At 41.7% G+C, this 23,781-nt stretch overlaps 1 protein-coding gene across 1 annotated transcript in view; it reads right to left on the reverse strand.

Moving 5' to 3' along the window:
• The window catches only part of Ankrd42 (ankyrin repeat domain 42), a 45,576-nt gene that overhangs the window by 19,088 nt on the left and 2,707 nt on the right, over positions 1-23,781 (reverse strand). The window contains exons 4-9 of the mRNA XM_087901605.1: positions 19,347-19,510; positions 14,790-14,897; positions 11,558-11,677; positions 10,002-10,137; positions 5,175-5,375; positions 172-297 (exon numbers count right to left, since the gene is read on the reverse strand). Of these exons, the coding sequence (XP_087757731.1) occupies positions 172-297; positions 5,175-5,375; positions 10,002-10,137; positions 11,558-11,677; positions 14,790-14,897; positions 19,347-19,510 (855 nt within the window). The remainder of the gene's footprint in view (positions 1-171; positions 298-5,174; positions 5,376-10,001; positions 10,138-11,557; positions 11,678-14,789; positions 14,898-19,346; positions 19,511-23,781) is intronic.

The raw sequence follows: 23,781 nt of genomic DNA on the forward strand, positions 1-23,781 counted from the left end.
CATTACCCTCACAGGTATACAATCTGGCCTCATAAAGGGCACTTGAATTAGGAATCAGGCACTGTACATTCACATACCACTCGCTAATATCCACTAGGGAAGAATTCTGATCGGTAACTGCTTTAAACACTGAATAACTCACGAGAAACTGTAAAGACGGAGCAAGCTCACCTTTGTGCATAGGGGTCGATCCATTATCATCACGCTCATTCAAGTTGATTACTCCATCCCCGATCAATTTCTTAAGCACTTCTAAATCACCCTTAAAGGCAGCCACATGACCTGGAAACGCTAAATCTACACAAGAAGTTAGCATTTTAGTAAACACAGGGATTTGTTCTTTTCCCTACCTCAAGCTGTTATATAATTCAGATTTCAATATTATCTTAAGTATGACGCTACTCAGCTGAGTTCAACTGACATACTGACAAAAAGAATTATAGAATACAATACTACTAAATGTACTTCACTAACTAAAATAGAAAATTACAAATTATAACTAAATAAAATTTAAAGTTTTTGCTCTTTGAAAGCAAAACGGCTGTGTGTGGGGGGGATGTATGCAATTCACACCCAACAGGTAATGTCCAGAATCTGCAAAACATCTCAAGCATCCAAAAATTAGAAAAGTCTTATCATTAAGATGTCAGAAACTAAAAAGACATTTCACTACTGGAGTGATATGAATGGCCAACCCAGAAAATGCTCAAATAAACATCACACACCATTAAAATGGCTACAACAGAACAGACTGATGATGACCTGTGTTGACAAGGATCTAGAACACTTTGGAAAAGAGTTTGAAAAGTAGCTCCTAAGATAATATCTAAAGTTAGATATGTGCCCATCATATGTACTTTGGTACATATGATGTACTCCTAAGTACATCTAAGTACTCCTAAGTACTTACCAAAGAGGGATAGAAATAGATATCTATGCCAGTGGTTCTCAACCTGTGGATTCTGACCTCTTTGAGGTCGCATATTAGATACCCTGCATATCCAATGTTTACATTATGATTCATAACAGTAGCAAAATTACAGTTATGAAGTAGCAATAAAAATAATTTTATGGCTAGGGGTCACCTAGTCATAACAGGAGGAACTGTAACAAAGGGTTGCAGCACCAGAAAGGTTAAGAATCACAGTCTATGTAAACATAATAGCTACTCTTATTGATAGATAAATCCCAAACTGAAAGCAATCCAAATGCTCACCTCCACTCAATTCTTCACAGAATCCGACATAGCAATAAAAAGAAATAAACTACAAATACACATAACATGTACAGATTCTCAAAATGACTCAGTACACGAGGAGAGGGAGTACCCCACCCCCTGGCATGCTCAGTAACTTGGTTGCTGTAGCATCCACAGGTGCCTGTGTACCCAATAAACTACCTCATGCTTTTGCATCTAGTGGATTGGTTCTGGTTCTTGGGTGGAGAACTCCCCGATAGACTCCTCTCTGAGGATCTTTCAATGTTCGATGCCACTGTCTTAGTGAGGGTTACTTGTAGCACGAGCTCTAATAGGTCTAAAAGCCAAGTGATATAGATGGGCCTTCTGTTATGTGTTATTTTCATTGGTTAATAAAGAGACTGCCTTGGCCCTCTGATAGAACAGAAAATTAGGTAGGCAGAGTAAACAGAACAGAATGCTGGGAAGAGGGCAATGGGGCAGACGCCATGGAGCCAGCCACCAGGTCAGACATGATGAATCTTTCCCGGTAAGCCACCACCTCGTGGTGCTACACAGATTATTAGAAATGGGTTAATCAAGATGTGAGAGTTAGCCAGTAACTAACTCTCTAGAGATAATGGACCAAGCAGTGTTTAAATGAATACAATTTTTATGTTGTTATTTCCGGGGCTAAGCTAGCCATGCGGGAGCCAGGCAGGATGAAAAGCAGGCCTGCCCGCAGCTCTTCACTACAAATGGCACCCACGTGGATAACTGAATCCACAGAAAGCCTGAGAAAGTTTGGGAAAGAATAGAGTAAAGCATGTTTTCTTGGTAGCAGCAATTTCTCAGGTCTGCTCTGCTTGTTATAGGCAAGTAAATGCTTTCATCTAAGAGAGGCTTCCTGACTCAGCATTAGCTGCAAAACTTTGTAGCTCCTTTAAGAGGTCCTGCCACAAAACACTTAAACAGTGTTGAGGAAAAGCTGAAGGCATGCTTTTCGGTTTTCAGCCGTAGCAGTAAAAAGCTGCGCCGTTTTAAAATGCTGGCTTTCTGGGCCATCCTGCCAGGGCAAACTCTGCCTCTTTCAGGCAGGCAGTCCGACTATGGAGGATTTGAATGTGGTCTGTGAGCAGAATGCTGCAGCTTGCTTGCTGGCAGGGACCTTGAAACGTCATAGAGTTGTGGCAATAAATATGGCTCCAGCAGTATCTCTGCCATGAGGCTGGAAAGCTAAGGAATGGGCTGGATCTAGCCGTCAAAGCCATGGCTTTCTGTATTGCTTTGTAAATTAAAGGCTCATGTGGTCAGAAAAAGAGAGATATATGGTAAAGAAAGATTCAAAGATGAAGAAAACCTCTAAATGTTTTACAGTGTGTTAAAAATATATGCAGGATAAAAGTTAAAGTTCTTAAAGTAAAAAAGGAAGAAAGAAAGTAGTTGGGTGTGGTAGTACACACCTTTAATCCCAACACTTGGGAGGCAGAGGTAGATTGACCTCTGTGACTTCAGGGTGTGGTGGTACACACCTTTAATCTCAATGCCTGGGAGGCAGAGACATACAGATCTCTGAGTTCAAGGTGTGGTAGCACACACCTTTAATCCCAGCACTGGGGATGCAGAGACAGACAGATCTCTGTGAGTTCAAGGACAGCCTGGTCTACAGAGTTATTCCAGGACAAAGATATACAGAGAACCTGTCTCAAAAAGCAAAAGTAAAAGTAAAAGAAATAGAGGTTAAAATAAAGCCACATGGAAAGATGGAAAATACACAGAGAATCTTGATACTGTATGTTATTATGCTCTCTTTGAATTGTTTGAATGCTGAGGAAGGAGCAACAGATGCTAAAAGATATTTGTTTATAAATGCTGCTGAACTAATCCAAGATAGATATTTTGAAAATACCTTGACTTCAGAATTTGGATCTAAGGATATGATACTTTGGAAAGGAAGTTCTTCTTTTGTTTACAAAGAGGATGAGACCCTGTGGATTGCTTCTATCCCAATATGGTATGATAGACCATGCCCTCCTGAAAGGTTGCTGTGAACACCCTCAAAAAAATTACTTCATTCAACTGTCAATTGAGATGAAGCTAGCAAACAGGTTTACTGTGAAAGACCTGATTAACAGCGCCCCTATACAGCAGGAAGAAGTTTGAAGAGAAATAACTACATCCATATTCCCAGATATTGTTTATAAATGTTCTTTTACATTTAAAGGGGGATATGATATAGATATGAATAATTTGCTTTGTTATGGATTTTAAGGTCAATTTTGTTATATGTATATATATTTCTGATCTTGATTGATGTATTGTGATTGTGTAGTTCATTTTAAAAATGTAATGTATAATTAGAAAATATAGGTTGTTAATGGATAATTATCGATAATAGTCAAGCTTGTAGTAATGTTAGTTTGGTTTTCTAGAGGTGCATAGATATATTTCAGATATGCATTTTTCATATCTTTCAAAGACGACAGAACATGGCATTTAATGTTTTAATAACTTAGGACTTTTCATGACAATGAGACACGTCTGCTCCTGGCAGTACCAATCTACTTCAAGAGGAAGATGGGCATCGAAGAGGCTCCTTTTGGAGTTGGTTAGCCATTTGGGCAAGAAACTGCTCTTGCCTGGACTGTTGTATAAACTGGACACAGAGAACCAGCAGAGAGAGGACTGCTGAACTTGCCTAAAGGTGAGATGATCTTTCAGGGTTCCTGATTCATGAAAGAGTCTGCGAGACATTCTGCAGGACACAGCAGATAGTGACTGAACTGCCTTTGAAATTTCCTGCTTCATGGAAATGTCCCTGGTTATTATGGGCCTGAAGGCCAAAGATGGATGCCCCAACGATACAGAGGAACTTTGGGTGACTGTCCAGGCAGCAAGATGTCTCTGTCATTTCTAGAGTTTTGGAAGTTGCTTACTTCTTGTTTACTTAGGTAATATTATATCCTTCTGGAGTCTTTGATGGAGTTGAAGAATGGTTAGTTATAGTTATACTTTTCCGTTATTATGATAAAGATACAATAGATATAAATATTGTAACTGTAATTCTTACTTGATAACTGTTTTGTTATATGTAATTTTACTATATTAAAGTGAAAGCCTTTCGTTTTTGTTTAAATAGAAAAAGGGGAAATGATGTAGATGGGCCTTCTGTTATGTGTTATTTTCATTGGTTAATAAAGAGACTGCCTTGGCCCTCTGATAGGACAGAAAATTAGGTAGGCAGAGTAAACAGAACAGAATGCCGGGAAGAGGGCAATGGGGCAGACGCCATGGAGCCAGCCACCAGGTCAGACATGCTGAATCTTTCCCGGTAAGCCACCACCTCATGGTGCTACACAGATTATTAGAAATGGGTTAATCAAGATGTGAGAGTTAGCCAGTAACTAACTCTCTAGAGATAATGGGCCAAGCAGTGTTTAAATGAATACAAGTTGTATGTTGTTATTTCTGGGGCTAAGCTAGCCATGCGGGAGCCAGGCAGGATGAAAAGCAGGCCTGCCTGCAGCTCTTCACTACAGCCAAGGGTCGAATATAAGGGGAAATGCTGAGAGATCAGAGAGACAGAGGAGCAAACCACAGTCACTCTACCTACTCACCTTTCCAGCCACAGAGAGGAGTTCTTGTCTCCTCCTGCTTCATCACTTCCTCTCCTGGAGGCCTGGAGGTCGTACTAACAAGAAGCCATATGGCTGGGTGGATCACTAATTTAAAATAAAATGCCTTGCAGGCTTACCTACAGTCAGATTTGATGGAGGCATTTTCTCAGTGGAGGCTCCCTCCTGTCTAATGACTCATGCTTATGTCAAGCTGACATAAAACTAGCCATCACAATCATGTAGGGTTCTTTATGCTACTGTCTGGATGCATTTGCATAGCAATCTATAGATTTTGATGTAATATTTGCATACAAATTCTTTGTCTTTGGGTTCCATTTAATACTATCATTCTCTGCTAAAACATGGGGTTAATTACTTACTGTCCTGATCATCTGGATTGCTTCCTTCATACTCAGCCCCCTGGATAAATTGTAAAATGTTCTGCTTCAAGAAGCGCTGGGCTAGGTCCAATACGTTTTCTCCATTGTCGTTGAAGGCTTTTAAAGCTTCTGTTCCACGGGTCATTCGACTCAGTAGGAATTTAAAACAATGAAGGTGGCCTTCCATGGCAGCTAAGTGAACTGTAGAGAGGCCAAAACAAGTGGCATTAAACCCAAAATCACAATATGATACCTCAAAAAGCTGGGTGTCGGGGCTCCCAATGGGAAATGGAAACTCCTAATGGGAAAGGCAAAAAGGTTGCTAATTTCCAGGCCATCTTGGGCTATGTAGTGAGTTCCAGGCCAGCCTGTGACTGCACAGAGAGACACTGTCTAAAAATATTTTGGAAGTAACTTTAGTCAGTGGTAATTTTGCACAGAAATTGAGAAGCAGAGGCAGTTGGATCTCTGTGAGCTGGAGGCCAGCCTGGTCTACACAGGACAGCCATAGCTGCATAAGACCCAAGTCTCACGTCTCTGTATGAGAACAAAGACCCTGACTCTGAAAGGCAGAAAAAGAAAGAAAGGAAGGATGGATGAATGGAAGGAAGGAAGGAAGGAAAGAAGGAAGGAAGAAAAGCAAAAAAAGAGCTATATTTGTCACCTTCTGATAATTAATTAATCTTTATAATTAATTAATTAATACAGAAACTTAAGTTAAAACTCCACACTAGCCAGTCATGGAGGCACAGGACTGCAATCCCAGCGTTGAGAAGGATTTCAAGAGTCCAAGTTCAAAGCCAGCATGACTTTGAGACAATAAGACCCTGTCACAAAAAGAGAAAAGGCTGCATACTAAGCACACATTAGCGAATTCACTGTTTCCACACTAACTCCTTGATAATAAAACAACACAAATCATTTCTAAATGCTATAAAAGAAAGGTATGAACAGACAAGAAAATTCAAAGAATTATTAAAAGTACTGGATCAGATTGAAAAGCAGTCATAACCAAACCTTTTGGGAAGAGAGACAAAAAAACCAAAACAGTTACAAAGGGACTCCAGAGACCAAGGAAAAGCGTAGTATTTGGGCAAACTATGCCTAAAGGAAAGCAAGGCAGTGTTCAAGTGGCCATTGTGTTGCAAAGAGAAGCCCTTACGTCCAGACATTAGCTTGTAGGCTCACACCATGCCATCCTGGGTCATCCTGCAGCCCTACCAAAAGGTCCCTTCTGAAAATAACCCTGCTGACCACTTACACACCACATATGTTTTCAAAGCTCTTCCCTCACACTTTCCTGACATTGTTGTCTACATCTTTTTTAAATTATTTATTTGTCTTTTATGTGCACTGGTGTTCAATTCCCAGCAACCACATGGCAGCTCACAATTGTCTGTAACTCCAGTTCCAGGGGATCTAACACCTTCACACCAATGCACATAAAACTAAATAAATTTTTTAAAATTCCAGAGGGAAAAGCCTTTCTAAAAGTCATTATTAAAAAGAAAAAAAATAAAAGTAAAATAATGAAATTTCTCAAATGTAAAGAATATCTCTATGATATAGAATATGCTGAGCATTTTTGAAGCAAATATAAAAAGTGCAAATACAAAAACTACAAAGAGAAGATATTATTAAACCAGGCAACAGTGAGAGTAAATGACTGCTCCCTAAAGGATGTCTCAGGAGAGCAAAACGGCAGTTCAGAGCCTGGAAGAGGAATGTGAAGTGTAGGAAGCTGAGAAAGGCTTCCATCTGGACTCTACAAAGAACCTGTGCATCTCAGGAAGAACAAGAAGAACCAGAACATAGGAAGATGTCTGGACTGGTACTTCACAACCAATGATAACCTGCAGACATGGAACACAGATGTGACGTGAACATAGGAAGATGTCTGGACTGCTACTTCACATCAGAATGTGATCTGTAGTCATTGAACACAGATATAAAATCATGCGAACTGTCAGTCATGAGGAAACACAAAACCCGTAAGAGAGCCAATAAATAATCCAACAGAATGACCAAAATTAAAACACTGGTATGGCCAGTGTTAACAAAGTGAGCTACTAAAATGTTTTCTTCCACATTTGCATACGGCCTTCATTATCACTTTTTGATCATTAAAATAGCGGAGGTCACAGAAGCATTTTCATGAGGATTACTGTAAACTGCTGATACACTCACTCCCATTTCCCTGTCTTGTTGCCCAATCCCCAACAGTTGTCCTTCTGCCTTCTGAGTTCATAGCTTTATACATATTTATAATGCCTTAATTATATTGATTTAAATTATATTCATGTATTTCTATATAATGGTATAGTATTTGTGTTTTAATAAATAAAGCTTGCTTGAAGGTCAGTGCAAGTCAGACTTGTTAGCCATCTAGCCATACAGATTAAAGGTGGCACACACCTCTAATCCCAGCAGCTACACTAGTTAGCCCTAGAGGCCAGGCAGTGGTGGCACACACCTTTAATCCTAGAAGCCACACTAGTCAGCCATACAGGCCAGGTGGTGGTGGCATACACCTTTAATCCCAGCACAAGAGAGGAATATAGGCTGGGCGGTGGTGGTGCACGCCTTTAATCCCAGCACTCGGGAGGTAGAGGCAGGCGGATCTCTGTGAGTTCGAGACCAGCCTGGTCTACAAAAAAGATACAGAGAAACCCTGTCTCGAAAAAAAAAAAAAACAAAGAGAGAGAGAGAGAGAGGAATATAAAATGAAAGGAGATAGGTCTCAGTTCAGTCTCAGCTCATGGAGGCAGGATCGCCCATTTTTAGTCTGAGAAAGAGGTAAGAACCAGTGGCTGGCAGCTTTGCTTTTGTGATCTTCAGGTTGAACCCCAATATCTGTCTCCGGGTTTTTATTATTCATGCTACATTTCTATATGTTTAAGATTTTAAAAATTATTTGTATGTGTGCATGTCTCTGTGTAGTAATATCTAGCTGGAGTTTCAGGCAATTATGTCTGCCCAACATATGAGCTAGGACCTAAACTCAGGTCCTCCACAAGAGTAGTAAGTGTTCTTACTGTTGAGCCATCTTCCAGAGGTTCTGAGTCCAATTCCCAGCAACCACATGGTGGCTCACAACCATCTGGAATGGAATCTGATGTCCTCTTCTGGTAAGTAGGCATACATACAGATGATCCATTCATACACATAAAATAAATTGGGGGGAGTTGGAATGTATCTCAGTGGTAGAGATTACATGCTAGGTTCTGAACTCAGTCCCAAGCAGAACACACACACAGATAGAGAGAGAGAGAGAGAGAGAGAGAGAGAGAGAGAGAGAGAGAGAGAAAGGGAGAGAGAGAGAGAGAGAGAGAGAGAGAGAGAGAGAGAGGACGAGAGGCAGAGAGAAACAAAGACAGAGATGTGAGTAAAAGAGTAAGTTTAAAAAGGATGAGAGACAAAAAAGAGGACCCTAAGAGAGACATACGTGGAATCTAATGTATATGGGAAGTAGAAAAAGACAAGATCTCCTGCGTACATTGGAAGCATAGGGACTATGGGAGAGGGTAGAAGGAGAGAAGAAGAGGAAGGGAGGGAAGCAGAGAAAAATATATAGCTCAATAAAAACAATAAAAATATATTAAAGAGAAAAACAAATAAAAAGGATAAGAGAAAAGTATGATTACTTTCATATATAAAAAAATACATTCAGCTTGGGAGGCAGAGGCAAGCAAATCTCTGAGTTTGAGGTCAATCTGGTCTACAAGAGTAAGTTCCAGGACAGGCTCCAAAGCTACAGAGAAACCCTGTCTCGAAAAAAACAAACAAACAAAAAATACATTCATACCAACCAACAAGTCTTCACAAAAAGAATGCTAAAAGTATACTTCATAAAGAAAGCCATCTATCCCAAGTAGTAGTGTAAACGTCTGAAGACAGACAAGAGAGGAGGGAGAAGACAGCATCCAGCATACCAAGGCAAAAAAAAAAAAAAAAAAAAAAAAAAAAAGTCACGGATCCACAGGCATTCAGACATGTTTTAAACAGCAAAGCAATTGGATCAGGCTTGTTCCTATTACCTGCCTAGATTTCCCCTTCGCAGGAGTGTTTCCAATTCCTTTAAGATATAATTCAAGAATCTTTACTTAAAATCATGTGTATGCCTGTAAGTGTATGTGTGGATATATGCACAGCTAAGTGCAGGTGACCTCACAGAGTCCAGGGTATCAGATCCCCTGGAGATGAACGTACAAGCGGTTGTCAACCACCTGAGGTAGATGCTGGGAATTAAACTAAGACCTCTGGAAGAACAGAAAGTGATTTTAAGTGCTGAGTCATCTCTACAACCCTCAAGACTCACGTTTACTCCTCTCTCAGTGTGACCTGTGACCTGAATTCCAATACCACCTCATAAAGAAGAAGGGGGTTAGAATCTATGTGTCAGCTGGCCAGTGTGTTCCAAGTTCAACCTAAACTGCACTTTAACAAACCAGCTCATGCATATGCGTGCCCTCTCTGCTACCTAAATAGTAACATAGTTGGAAGCACAAACCCTAGGGATACAGCCCAGTGACCAGGCACCTGCTTAACTTACACATAAGGTCCTCTGCTGGATCCCACACGAATACTGAAGAAGGAAAGGAGAGAGAGAGGCAAAAGAGAAGGAGCCAGTTTCTCTACTGCTTGAATGGCTCTAGAAAAGAAATCATGATGGGTGTATAAACAGGCACAGCAGTAAAGAGTATCAGTTGATCACTATTTTAACTTCGTGCGGAAGCTACAGTTTAAATTTCTTAAATATGATCAAGCATTTAAATATATTAAAATTTTTATCACTGAAAAACTAGAATGTTCACTTTAGCTCAATACCTGGAAGGTTCCCATTGTAGTCCACATCTTCTATGCCACACCCCCATTTGACCAGAAGCTGCAGACAACCCAGGCGCCCGTGAAAAGCTGCATAATGCACGGGTCTCCACTCTCTCTTGTCAGCCACACTGGGATCCTAGAGGTGAAATTCGCAAGAGCTCAGTTTCTTGCCATTTTGTAAGAAAAGCAGTAAGTCTAGAAGCTTGATTCTGCAACTGGAAATTAGAAGCTATTCTTAAAATTAAACAGCAAACATTCAATCTAACAAAACCTTGGCTGCACCCACTGACCTGAACACAGAAGCAATGAAGGTTTCAATGAACTATGATAAAACAGCATTTTAAAAAGAAAACTACAATCTCAAGAAGCAATGCTTTTATTTATTTATTTATTTATTGGTTTTTTCAAGACAGGGTTTCTCTGTAGCTTTAGTGCCTGTCCTGGAACTAGCTCTTGTAGACCAGGCTGGCCTCGAACTCCCAGAGATTTGCGTGCCTCTGCCTCCCGAGTGCTGGGATTAAAGGCATGCACCACCACGGCCTGGCTGAAGCAATGCTTTCAAAGAAACTAAAGGAACTATCTCACAGTCCCTCTCTACAAAAATCAAAAGGACAGAGATGGCTTTAAATGACGTCTCATCACTGCCCACATAAAGAATTAACCAAAAGAAAAAGTGTTTCATGTTTCTATTTCCTAGAAAACAATCTTACTATAATATTTTCCTTACTGACAGTGTGTTTCTTCCCTCAGTCCTCTCTTTGGAGAGATGTTGAAACATTGTAGCCCAGGCTAGCCTCAGGTTTGTTCTTGTCTCAACCTCCCAAATGCTGAGATTACAGGCAGGAGCTATCATACTCAGTAGGAGCTCTGCTCTTCACAAAGTTAAACAACCAGTGAGCACTATCAAAAATAAACATTATGGAACTGGAGGGGTGGCTCAGCAGTTAAACACAGAGAGGACCTTGCTGTGGGACAATGGTCTTGTACCCTGCAAAGACTTGTCATTTGTATTGGTTTAATAAAATGCTAATTGGTCAGTGGCCAAGCAGGAAGTATAGGCGGGGAGATATCTGTGAGAATCTGAGGTCTCTGGCCTCTGCCGGCTCCTGTAGTCATATACACATACACATAGTTTAAAAACATTTTTTAAAAATGATAACCAGAGGATAAATAAATTAAAACCTGGAAAAGTCAATCACTTCCTAAACTGATGTACAAAATAAAGGTTTTTTTTAAAAAAAGCATTTTATAGATATATACAAATTCATAAAGACATAGTTACCTGGTGAAGATCTGTTTAAGAGCTTCAGAGTTTTCCCATTAAGCTCTGAGCCAGCAACCAAACACAAAACCTCTGAAATAGTTTGGATTACTGTTCATTTGGGAGATGAGTATCAATTACTGCATCCATGTTTAAAAACGGGAAAGGTAAAGGAAAAAAAATACTTCCCCAAGTCATAGGAAGGATTTTAAGAGTCAGGACGAGACGACCAGACTACCAAATTCTAGTCCACCTACATGATCACACACCACCACTAGGTAAGAGAGTTCCTCACCACTCCACTTCGCAGCATTATCTGTAAAGTAAAAGAGTGTCCATGAGTGGCAGCGAGGTGCATAGGGGTGCATCCGCGATCATCTCGAGCGGCCAGGTTGGCGCCATTGACTATAAGAGCCTAGAAAGAGAAATGGGAATGAGCGTGCATGAGTACACATGCTAAATGATAAATTCCGATACAGAGTAAAGGTAAGCAATTAATTAACCTATGACAAAACTACTATGTATGACCTACAGGCAAAATATGTACATTCCTTAGGTGACCCTAAATAGGGCTGAGGTCTCTAGCATTGCCTGTGAGACCTTAATTCCTGGTCAATCTTCTAAGACGGTTTCGTCCAATGGGCAACTGAGCCAATGACCATACAGGTCATGGGCTATAGGATTTCTTCCTACATAACAGACAGAGAATTAATTTCACAAACCTATCGGTCCCATTCAAAGCCCAGTGATGTGCTTTCTGGATATCAACAAACAGATTTCAAAGTTTACAGAGAGGCAAAAGAACCAGAATAACCAAGACAATATTAAAAGAGAAGAACCAAGTTGGAGGACCGACACTATCCAACTTCAGGACTCACTTCAAAAAGCAAAACAAATTGACATTGACCAAAGAACAAACAGACATTGCAATGAAACTGAAGAGAGCACGTGAAACTAGATCCGCATAAACACAGTCACCACTAACAAAGGAGAAAAGGCAGTACAATGAAGATTGTCTTTTCAACACGTGCTCAAACAATGGAGTATTCACATGTAAAAATACTGAACTAAGCACAAACCTTACAAACATTGAAAAAACATTAACTTGTCCAGGTATGGTGGCACACACCTCTAACCCCAGCATTTGGGAAGCCGGAGCAGAGGAGCTCCGTGAGTCTGAGGCCAGCCTGGTCTACATAGTGAGTTCCAGGACAGCCAGGGCTCTGTAGAGAGACCTTGTCTCAAAAAAGGAAAGAAAGAAATTAACCGAATCACACATCGGAAATACAAAACTACAAAACCCTAGAGGAAAAATCTAGATGACGAGGGGCTGCGGGATGGGCTATGGTTTTTTAGATACCAAATGTGAAAGACCGTGAAAGAAAAAGCTGATAAAGCAGGCTTCGCTGGAATTAAACACCACTACTCTAAAGAGACACTAGGAAGAGAATAAAAAAGACAGTTCACACATAGAGAAAATATTTGTTAAAGACATATTCGATAAGGGACTATTACCCAAGATACAAAACAAATTTCCTAAACAATAAGAAAAAAAATCAATTTTAACATTGGTCAGAGCTATGTAACTTGATGGTAAATTTCTTAACTTGCAGCAGACCCTGAGACCAGTCTCCTCTACTAACAAAGAGTGCTCAGAGCAGACACTGACCAGAGAAGATAACCATATGAAAAGCCACTATGTATCAAAGGCCACCAGAAAAATGCAAGTTTAAACAACAGTAAAATACCACCATCTACCAAATAGAATGGTCAAAATCCAGAACACTAACTACACAAAAGCCAGCAAAGGCGAGGAACCAGAGTACTTGGGAAGACAGGAGGGCAGCACCTCCTATGAGGCTAAAGCATATCTTACCCTAAGCAACAATCATACGCCCCTTGGTATGAGGTAGACACCTAGCAAAAGTGAAAACTTGTGTTCAATGAAAATCTAACTGTGGACCTTTGCGAGCTTCCCTGGCACCGCCGGGACTGAAAACAGTGATGCCCTTGAATGGGTGAGACTGACAAACATTCACACAAGGAGATAATGATCCAGAATCAACGGACCAGGCCTCAGGGGGGCTTGAAGAGATCAGGGAGCTTTAGCAGTCTGACCTAGGTCCTCTGCATATATATCACGGCTAAGTAGCTCCATGTTCTTGTGGGACTCCTAACAGTGGGAGTAGGGGCAATCTGGAGAAGGGGGGGTGTGGTAGGGGAGAGACTGGGGTGGGGAGGAGGGGAAACTGCAGTCAGGGTGTAATACATGAGAGAAGAATGAAAAAGGCAGTGATATTCAGGTACGCTAGGGACTAGAATCCTAGAACTTGGGGGGCTGAGGCAGGAGGATCACAAGTTCAAGCCCAGCCTGTCTTATACATCAAGACATCATCTCTAAAATAAGCAAACAAGTCAAGCACTGTGTGGTTATATATCTGCTCAAACGCAGTCTGTACAATACCAGGCATGAACCCCAGTACAAACTGGCTGTCAGGGGATTATGCTGTACCATCAGAGACTCACTGGCTGGGAAAACAATCTAACAATTTGAAATATGTGTACCTTCTGCTCAATGTTGCTGAACCTACAACAGTTCCACAAGTTAAAATCTGTTTTTACAAATGATCTTGTACCTTTTTCTTTCTTGGCACTGAGGATTGAACCCAGACGGAACCTTGACCATGCTACCCCTGCAGTGTGTCATGCACCTACACCACTCCCTCCTAGTCAATGTTTTTAATTGCTATTTCTCACTCAGCATTAGCCAGTCTTCATCGGTACCTTAGCAAAGGATTACTCAGTCATAATACCTATCTAGGGCTTTAAAAAGAATAATCTTCATGACCTTGTCTAATCTAACCAGTCAATAACAGTCATAAATGATATGCTGAGTACTTACTGTGCTTTAAGGATCATAACAATAATAATAAAACTTATCAACCTAGGGAATCGGGACATTTGTAGAGACAGGTAATCATCTACACAAAGACGACCTTGATGAAGAGCAAGCACACAGCATAGTACCAAAATATGCACCATAAAAACTCTAAGAAGGAAGAGGCCACTGTGGGGCAGAGAAGAGAATCAAGGTGGGAGGAGCGGCTTGAGCTAATGCTTGTTGAAAGGAACAATGGGTAAAGCTTCACTTGACCCAACTTCCCCAAAAGTTACTACTGTATTTTCTCTTTCCTTTTATTGCCTACTTTCTCAAGGCAGCACCCATCACTTTGAGAGTTAAGCTTTGAAAAGACTTATATTAGCCCAATACAGACATCTGCACCACAGCGTGAACTACAAAGAAGACACTCTGGGCATGACTGTGACTTCACTCAAGACAACCCAACTACTTCAGAGACTAAACAGTCTCCAGCCACATATTCATGTGGTTAGCTGGTATCTGTCATTCCTTTACAATGTATAACCGCATATGTTGGATCAGATAGAATAATGGCAAGACTCCAACAGAATTATGATAAAGTAACTGAACTCAATTAAAAAGAAAAAACAGTAACCAAAATTATTACCTGCATGCAGGCATCCTGACCCCGGATTGCAGCTATGTGAGCCGGGGTCCATCCTCTTGGAGTTTCCTGTGTGGTATCAGCGCCATGCCAGAGTAGCCAGTGAAGGCACTAAGAGGATAATAGCATTAATGGATAGTACAGTAGACACGTTTAGTGTTTTCATAATTTCTAAATTTAGTTTGTTGTCGTGAGACTCCCACTGTAGCATGAAAAACAGCATAGATGAGTCCAAGGCCAGGAGGAGAATCAAAAGAACAAACACAGTGGCATGGCAACCAACATCTGGCTTCACTGTCGAGTACGAGAAAGTAATAGAAACTATTGCAAAACGGGAGCCGCGTTCCTCGCCTACAAGGTACACTTAATACTAAATTATAGGCATTTCTTGCTGTGAGTGAAATAAATGCTAGCCCAATAAATATACCACTTGGCTAATATTGTACATGTCAAGCAAAACCAATCTGTGAGCCGAGTTTCCTCAAGAGCTGCCGGTCTGCCATTGCTATTATCTTTTCTCTTCTTCTCTTCTAGAGCTAGAAATGGCTCAGCAGTTAAGAGAACTTGTTGCTCTTCCTAGAGACAGGAGTTCAGTTCCCACCACCAATGTCCAGTATCTCACAACCACCTCTATCTGCATCTCCAGAAGAATCCAAGATTCTCTTCTGGCCTCAGACAGCAACTACATTCACATGCACTTGCACACACATGTACACACACACACACACACATCTAATTAAAATAAACCTTTTTTTAAGAGTTGTGATCTTGCGATGTTCTCCAAGACAGACTTGAACTCCTGGATTCAAATGATTCCCTGTCTCGTTCTTCTGAGTAGCTGGGAGGAAATGCTAGCCCCTAACACTATGCCTAACTTCTACTACAAATCTTTAAATGGATCCAGAAACTTCTGTATGGAAACAAACACTGTTATTATGATAGTACCTCTAAAATACAGATAATAGGGACTTTTAAAAAGGAAGGGCAGCCAGTGAAATGAAACCTGAGCATTTTTAAACTAACCAAAATCTCGCTTTCCTACTGCACATGGAGGTCTATGCGGCATCTGGTGTTTAATATTTAAAGACTGATCTTTGCACCTTTACGTCTAAGAAACGTCTTTCTTAACAGAATTGACTGTCCATGTCTCATTTCTACACCACTCATAACCTGTAATTTGCTAAAAGAGTTAGTATCATTTAGGTATCATTTGTCTACCACCAAAATTAATGACCAGCAAAAATGTTTGTCATCTTTTAAATGTTTATTTAGAAAAGTGTGGGTGTTTTGGTCACCACTCTCTTTTTTGGTTTTTTTTTTTATTCCATTTATTCATTATTTTGTCTGCCTGGTTCTCATATGCCCCCATACGGAAGTCAAAGGACAAGCGTGGGAGCTAGCTCTTTCCTGCCACCACGTGGGCTTCAGGGCTCCATCTCTGCCTGCCACATTTGGCAACAGGTACCTTTACTTGCTGAACCCTCTTGCTGGCCCATTTCTTTCAAGCAGCTCAACCTGATTAACCATCACATCATTCATTCACTCAACAAATATGTGTGAAGAGACCCCTCTGTGTTAGCATGCTTAGCACCTCGAAATTAGAGCCCCCACACACACTCAGATGCTGCTTTAGCACTTCTCTGGATAAATATGTAATGAAACTGCTGTTGCATATGAAGAACGCATGTTTTACATTATCACAAAGTACCCAAAGTCTGCTGGAGTGTCTATTTTATTTTACCTTCTCCCCAGCAATGCATGAGTGTCTCTGGTTCTCCGCATTCTTAGCCAAGGTACTGTCATCTGGAGACTTTCTTACTTTCTCATTCATGCACCGGTAGCTTCTCACTGTAATTCTAATTTGGATTTCTCTAACAGCTAATGACGCTGAACTTTTCACAAGGCTCAATTGCCATCCATTCGCACATTCTAAGAAAATGTCTATTAACGTTCGCCCATTAGCACAGTTATTTTCTCACTCTTCGGTTCTAAGTGTTCTTTATTTAAACTGGATATAATTTTTAGTCAAGTATATGATTTGCAAAGTATATGATTTGCAAAGGTTCTGTCCTGTTTGGTTTTTTTATTTGCTCATTTTTGTTTTTTGTTTTTCATTTTGTTTTTTGGTTTTTGTTTGTTTGGTTTTTTAATTTTGGTTTTGGTTTTTGATTTTTTGAGATAGGGTTTCTCTGTAGTTTTGGGGCCTGTCCTGGAACTCACTCTTGTAGACCAGTCTGGCCTCGAACTCACAAAGATCCACCTGCCTCTGCTCCCGGAGTGCTGGGATTAAAGGTGTGCACCACCACTGCCTGGCCTCTGTCCTGTTTTTACATAAGTCTTACAAGTTTTATATTTATAATCCCAGCTCTTAGCAGGTGGAGGCAGGAAGATTGCAGGTTCAAGGCCTTCTACTACACAGCTCAGCCTGGGCTATGATACAACCTATCTCTTTAAAAGAAAGGGAAAGTACAATAAAATCTTTAAAGGAGTCACTGGTGAGACAGCTCAGCATTTAAGAGCAGTGGCTGCTCTTTCAGAGGGCCTGAGCTCAATTCTCAGTACCCATGTCGGGTGGCTCACAGCTGCCTAGCCTGCAACTCCAGGAGACCGGGCATCCTCTTCTGGTCTCTGCAGGCACATGCACACATGTGCACATTATCACACACGTGCATACACACAGATAAATAAAAATATTTTTAAAGGAAACAGAAAGAGAAACTGCTGGATCCCAGTAAAAGGACATGGCTTCTGATGTGGCCTGGGGGTGTAACTTTCCCCACCCCTAGCTTCATAGGACAGATCTACTTGGTTATATAGCTGCATTTTCCTGCCAGAGAGACATTTTATTAGGAGAGGAGCAAGGTGAACACTAGGCTCAGGCACATTGTAGAGAAAACTTCCAGCCTCAGTAGCCAACAACCCAGGAAAGTCAACATCAAAAACAGTCTGATGTCAGGACTTTAACCCCTTATCCCCACCCCTCAGGATGCAGGAGCAGGTAGATCTTGTGAGTCTGAGGCCAGCTTGGTCTACGTAGGAAGTTTTGGGCAAGGCAGGGCTACACAGTGAGACCCTGTTTAAAATACAAGTAAATAAACTATTGTTTTAACTTTAAAGACAATTAAATTAAATTAAAGGAAGGGAAATTAAATTCTACTTTTGATGAACTATCTATAACTCAAACACAAAACAAATGAAAAATCTGCCAGACTGCAAAAGGGAAGAGCAGGGCCCACCGCCCCCTGCAGTTACACAGAGCTCACAGAGACTAATCAAGGCGCCCGTCTCTCCGCCCGTCTCTCCCGTGAGAGGGGTCCACTGACACACCAAAGGGAAACTCCTGGTCACTTCAGCCGAGGCCCACGCTGACACAGGGAGATTAGTTATTCAGATTTGTTTACATGAAGCAGAACAGTCTAAAACAACGAACAAACCACACAAACTGTTATGTTCAAAAGGAAAATAAGTCTGTATGTGTTATATAAAAAAGTGTGCATGCGTTAGGGATAGATAAGGCAGAGAGATTTATAACTGGACCTACTAGAGCCACAGACAGCGAAAGATCAGAGCTAAGTGACAATGCAACCTTGAAACATGAGACACTCCAGCTGCCCCTGAACAGATCCCAAGAATAAGTCCTGTAGAAGACGCTCACTTAGCATTGTTTGTACAAACTAAAAATTGAAATCAACAAAAAATTATGGAAAGTAAATAAATTCTATTACTCTAAGAGTGAGCCATTACCATAAGACTGAAACAAATGGGCTAGAATACATATATGAAAGCACATGATTAGCGAATTGTTGGAGCAAAATGGAGAGATGATACACACAGAATGTGGTATCTGTACAGCGGCAAAAACAAATGCATACGATGTACAATAATTCCCTAAAACATTGATGAGCTTAATAAATGCCAAACCTGTACAATATTTAACTTTCTGGAGAGGAATGATGCCTAAGAAGTGTTCTGTGGAACTTTAAATTGTATGCAAAACATGAACATGGGGTCATTATTATGCTCTACAGGTTAGCATCTCTGCTTGTCTTTAGAACCTAGCCACCATATTGTAAAGAAGCACAAACTAGCCCCAGCAGAGAGAAGTCAGCAAAGCATCCACTTGGAAATAAAGCACTCAGTCAACATCTAGCATGGACCATTAGCAATCCGGGTGAACGAGACCTCAGGGGAGTCTAACCTCAGCACGCTAGCTCAGCACTGGAGACTGAACACAGGGTCTCACGAACACGGGGCAGGGACTCTACCACTGAGCTACATCCCCCGTGAAGTCTTCAAGTCTTCTAACAAAAGCCCCAAGCACCATGGAGCAAAGACAAGCTGCCACTGCCATTCAGCGATTTAGTTCACTCATGAGCATTAAAAACGGTTTCTTTACAACACTACATTTTGGGATAATTTGTTAGGAAGCCCTCCTAAAAAGCACTCAAGTAACAGATGGAACTGAAAAGATTACTTTGAGTGTCACCTTGAAGTCTCACCCCTGTCTACTAAACTTATAAAACTACCATTGTCAACTATTTCACTTTAAGAGTTTCTTACCTCCAAACTCCCAAAATGTGCTGCCCAATGTAGAGGGGTGAACTGATGGAGAACGTCTGCTTCATTAAGGTTGGCGCCGCGCTCCACTATGTCTGAAAGCTGCTTAACATCCCCAGCCCGCACTGCATCGTGTATGCTACCAAAATGCACCTTCTTCCTGGAACCTACGGAAAATTCACATTTCTTTACATACTGTACAGAACTGCAAAAAAAAAAAAGACTACAGCAATGAACCTAAAGAAAGCATATCACTTTAGCGTTCTGAATAATTTACTACAAAATTTAGATTAATCTAGACTAAAGAAAAACCAAATCATACAAGCAGCCATGCTCACAGAAAAATGTCTATATGCATGTGTATTAGAGCTAGATAAGACAGACAGCTTTGTTACTAGGGAAAGATCATAGCCAATATAAGTATATAACCTTGAAACATGAGAAATCCCAGTTGCCCTGGTACACATCTCAAGAATAAGACCTATTTACTAAGCACTGTTTGCATAAAATAAAAATTGAAACCAACTAAGTATATCTTAATCAGACTTCAGGTGCTAGTTCTGAGACATACAGCATGGATACTGACCCACCATCCTTCCAACAAAGGAGTTGGTTATATCAAAATTAAACACAGTCACGGTGGTGAGTTCCTTTAATCCCAACACTTGGGAGACAGAGGCAGGCAGATCTCTACAAGTTTGAAGTCAGTTTGGTCTATACAGTGAGTTCCAAACCAGCCAAGGCTAATAAGACTCTGTCTGAGAGGGAGGGAGGGAGGGAGGGAAGGAGGGAGGGAGGGAAGCAGAGAGGGAGGCAGAGAGGGAGGCAGAGAGGGAGGGATTAGCCTTTCTTGATCCTAACAGACAACTAAAATCTCAGGAAAAACTGGCATTCTCAATCTAGAGAAATGAGCATATACAGAGAAATAGAACTGAGTTCAGCTTATACTTGAATGATAATTCTGACGACTTGCCCAGGCTCAGTATCATAGTTAGGGTTCCCATTACTGTGATAAAATACTGTAAGCTAAAGCAACTTGGGAAGGAAAGGATTTATTTCAGTTTACATGTCCCAGTCACAACCCACCATGAAGGGAAGTCCCTCTCCAACAACAACAACAAAAAGCCAAGTTACAAAGAACCGGCACCGGAACAGGGACACAAGAGAACCAAAGGTGAGTTGAAGAAAAGAGAGTGCATGATCCTGGCTATGGGCACCAAGGGATGCAACTAAGGCTGAGAAGCCTGGGCAGGTGAGCATCTTGGAGGAAATTCCGAGAGTTGTCCTTTCCTGTACATGTGTATCAGTATGCCTTTATGCCATGAGAGCAGTTACATGGTTCTTGCAATAGGTAGTGAGACATGCAGTTATGGCTGAGCCATCAGGATTGAGAGCATCTATGGGAGAAATCCGAGGGCTGTAGTCTTTGTCTATGTGCTATGGGGCAGCAAAGCTGCTTGATGAGGGATGTGGAGATGCTCTAAATAACAGCTAAAGGTTTAGAGGGAATTTTGCAATGTTTGAGATTAGCTCACAAGCACAAGGGTCAAGATTGCCAGCAGCAGCAGCAGCAGAGGTTGCCTGGCCTCTGTGAGGTGGTGGCCAAGCAGGGACTTGTTTGTGTAAAGGAGTGACTGTAATGATAAAGGGGATGCAGCTAGTACCCTCCATGTTGGGCTCTGATTTGGCACGTAAGAGAAATACACAAGAGGATGCGATAGAACTGCTGGCTTGCCTCTTCAGGTTTGGGAGCCGTAAGTAAAAGAGTACCAGCTAGATCTGTGCTCAAAGGCCCTTCGTGGGCTCTGTGAACTTGGAACCCACAGGGACATTCCAAGAGTGAGGAAAAGATGGTAAAAGCAATAGAAGATAATGCATGGGCTCAATCTCTAATAGAATAAAAGGGAAAATCTATAGTCTAGCATGAAGATAGAGGCATTAATAATGGTCCAGCGCAAGAAACTATGGTAACCGGGACTTATTCTGTGCCTGAGATGCTGGAATTGGGGAAAACGCTTAAGCAATGAAAGAGCCTGAATTGTGGGACATGGGCATGAACCCATCAGTCTGACCACTGTGGAGGCAGAAAACCTGAAAGCTATAACTCCCTATCCCTCCCTAAGGAAAAGGCTGCATAGCCTGAGACTGTACGAGGGAAATCACCCCTAACGGACTGGCTTATCAGAGCCATTAGGAACATTTGGTTATCTCCATCTCAAGTCCCCAGAAATGTCCGCACAGGCACTACTGAGGAAAGCAGTGATGAGAGAAGCCGTGCATGGACCTCAGTTCTAGGCCAGACAGAACTATGTTTATCCTAACGGAACGTAGTGGCTTTGCTGAGCCCCATGGTGGGACAGAATCTCTCTGAAGGAGAGGCTTTGGCACCTGGCGACCTAGACCACTGTGTAGGAGGAGGTGAGAAGAGTGAACAGGCAGGGTCCTGTCTGGATCACCCAAAGACAGATGTGTCAAGCCAGAGTTCCTAGGGAAAATACTGATAACAAGTCAACTTGCTACACTTGTGAGTCTTTGAAGGGCCTTACAGCAGTGGTTCTCAACCTATGGGTCGCAACCCCTTTAAAGGTCTAATGCCCCTTTCACAGGGATCACCTAAGACCATTGGAAAACACAGACACTTACATGACAATTATGCTTATGAAGTAGAAACAAAAATAATTTTATGGTTGTGGGTCACTACAACATGAGGAACTGTGTGAAAGGGGCACAACACTAGGACAGCCGAGAACCACTGCCTTAAACAAAGCCTGACAAGCAGCCCACCAAAGAGTTAAAACAAAAGGCAGGGAAGTACAGAAGGTCCCCAAATACCTCTTATGAAAAAGGTGTCTCAGAATGTGAGCCACCCAAGCCACTCCTCTGATGGAGAGGCCAAGGTTACCTACAAGTGAGGACCATGAGTAATGACCAGAGGCCTCACGTGGAGCTATGGATCTACTGGTCCCTCAGTAAAGTTCATATTACTTGGGGGATTTATTGGATACTAGAGTTCAGTTTACCTTAATGCACAGAAACCTCCAAAAGCATAAGGGAGATTTGGTCAACAGTAGACAGATATGATAATAAGACAATACAGAGAAAAGGGACTGAACTAGTTCTTGGGTGGGGAGTTATTCCTCCCATGAGTATACAGAGTGTATTTCTCCCCTGCAAGAGAACATTCTGGGGGTGGATACATTGCCAGGTATAACACTCTGTGGGGGGGGGGGGTATTGCCTAAGAGTGCACACAGTGAAGGCCAGTCATGTGTAGTCAGGCCAGACAGCAACACTGAAATTTGCCCACTCTTGAGGGTGGTGGAGGCCAGACACCCAGGGGGACTGCCCAGGGGCCATGATGAAGTTACAGAAATCATTAGAGAATTAGAGAGGGTAGAGATCAAGGCATTTCAAGAGCCCAATGTGGTCTGTAAAAAAGCTAGCCTGCTCCGTGAGAATGACTGAGAATTATAGAGAGTTATGTGAGGTAGCTCTCCCTATTACAGAGAGTTATGTGAGGTAGCTCTCCCTATTACAGAGAGTTATGTGAGGTAGCTCTCCCTATTACAGAGAGTTATGTGAGGTAGCTCTCCCTATTACAGAGAGTTATGTGAGGTAGCTCTCCCTATTATAGAGAGTTATGTGAGGTAGCTCTCCCTATTGATGCTGTTGTGCCAAACATTGTTCAATTGAACACTAGTACAAGTGATGGGGTCTTTCCATGCTGTAATGGACCTTGTTTATGTTTGACTTACATATCTTCTTAGTTGCAAATTTCTGGGGTCACATGACTTTCAGAGCTTCATATCTTTGGGATGAGGCAGAGGTTGCCTTGCCCTGCCCATCCCTTGGAAAAATTTTGTTATACAGACGTAGTGCTAACTCTGCACATTTTACAAAGCCACTGGAGAGACAACCAGTACAATGGCACTTCCACCCACCTTACCATCCTACTGGGGCTGAGTGAATTAAAAGGAAAAATAGGTTGTTAGAACAACAGCTGCAGAGTTTAAATCCAAAAGGTGTGCCCTACATGGGTGAGAAAGGGCATTTCCAGAAGCAATAAAATTATTAAATAAAACCCCCAGTGCCAGGGGTAGGGAACCTCCTAGGGAGTTGTCCAGGGAAGCCCCTGAGGTTCTAAAAACCATAAAGGTTATTGCTACTGCTATTGGCTGTTTGCCAGAACTAGCCGAGAAGACCCCGTTGCTCAAGGCACTGCATGTGCATGCTTTGACTGTTGGGTGTGGAGAAATGAAGCTTGGGCTGAACTGAAAACTCCCACCCTGATGCTGGCTTTCATAGTGCCAGAGGCGGCCAGGCAGACTGTTGACAGAGACCTGCTACCTGTCTTCCTGCTTGGGTAAGAATCCTGTATGTTAAAATACTGATATCTAAGGCAAGGTGCGCCTGCTTGTGGAATAGCAGTTCGGTTATCA

The sequence above is a fragment of the Myodes glareolus genome, chromosome 24 (genome assembly GCF_982192425.1).
Source record: "Myodes glareolus chromosome 24, mMyoGla1.1, whole genome shotgun sequence".
Classification (NCBI taxonomy): Eukaryota; Metazoa; Chordata; class Mammalia; order Rodentia; family Cricetidae; genus Myodes; species Myodes glareolus.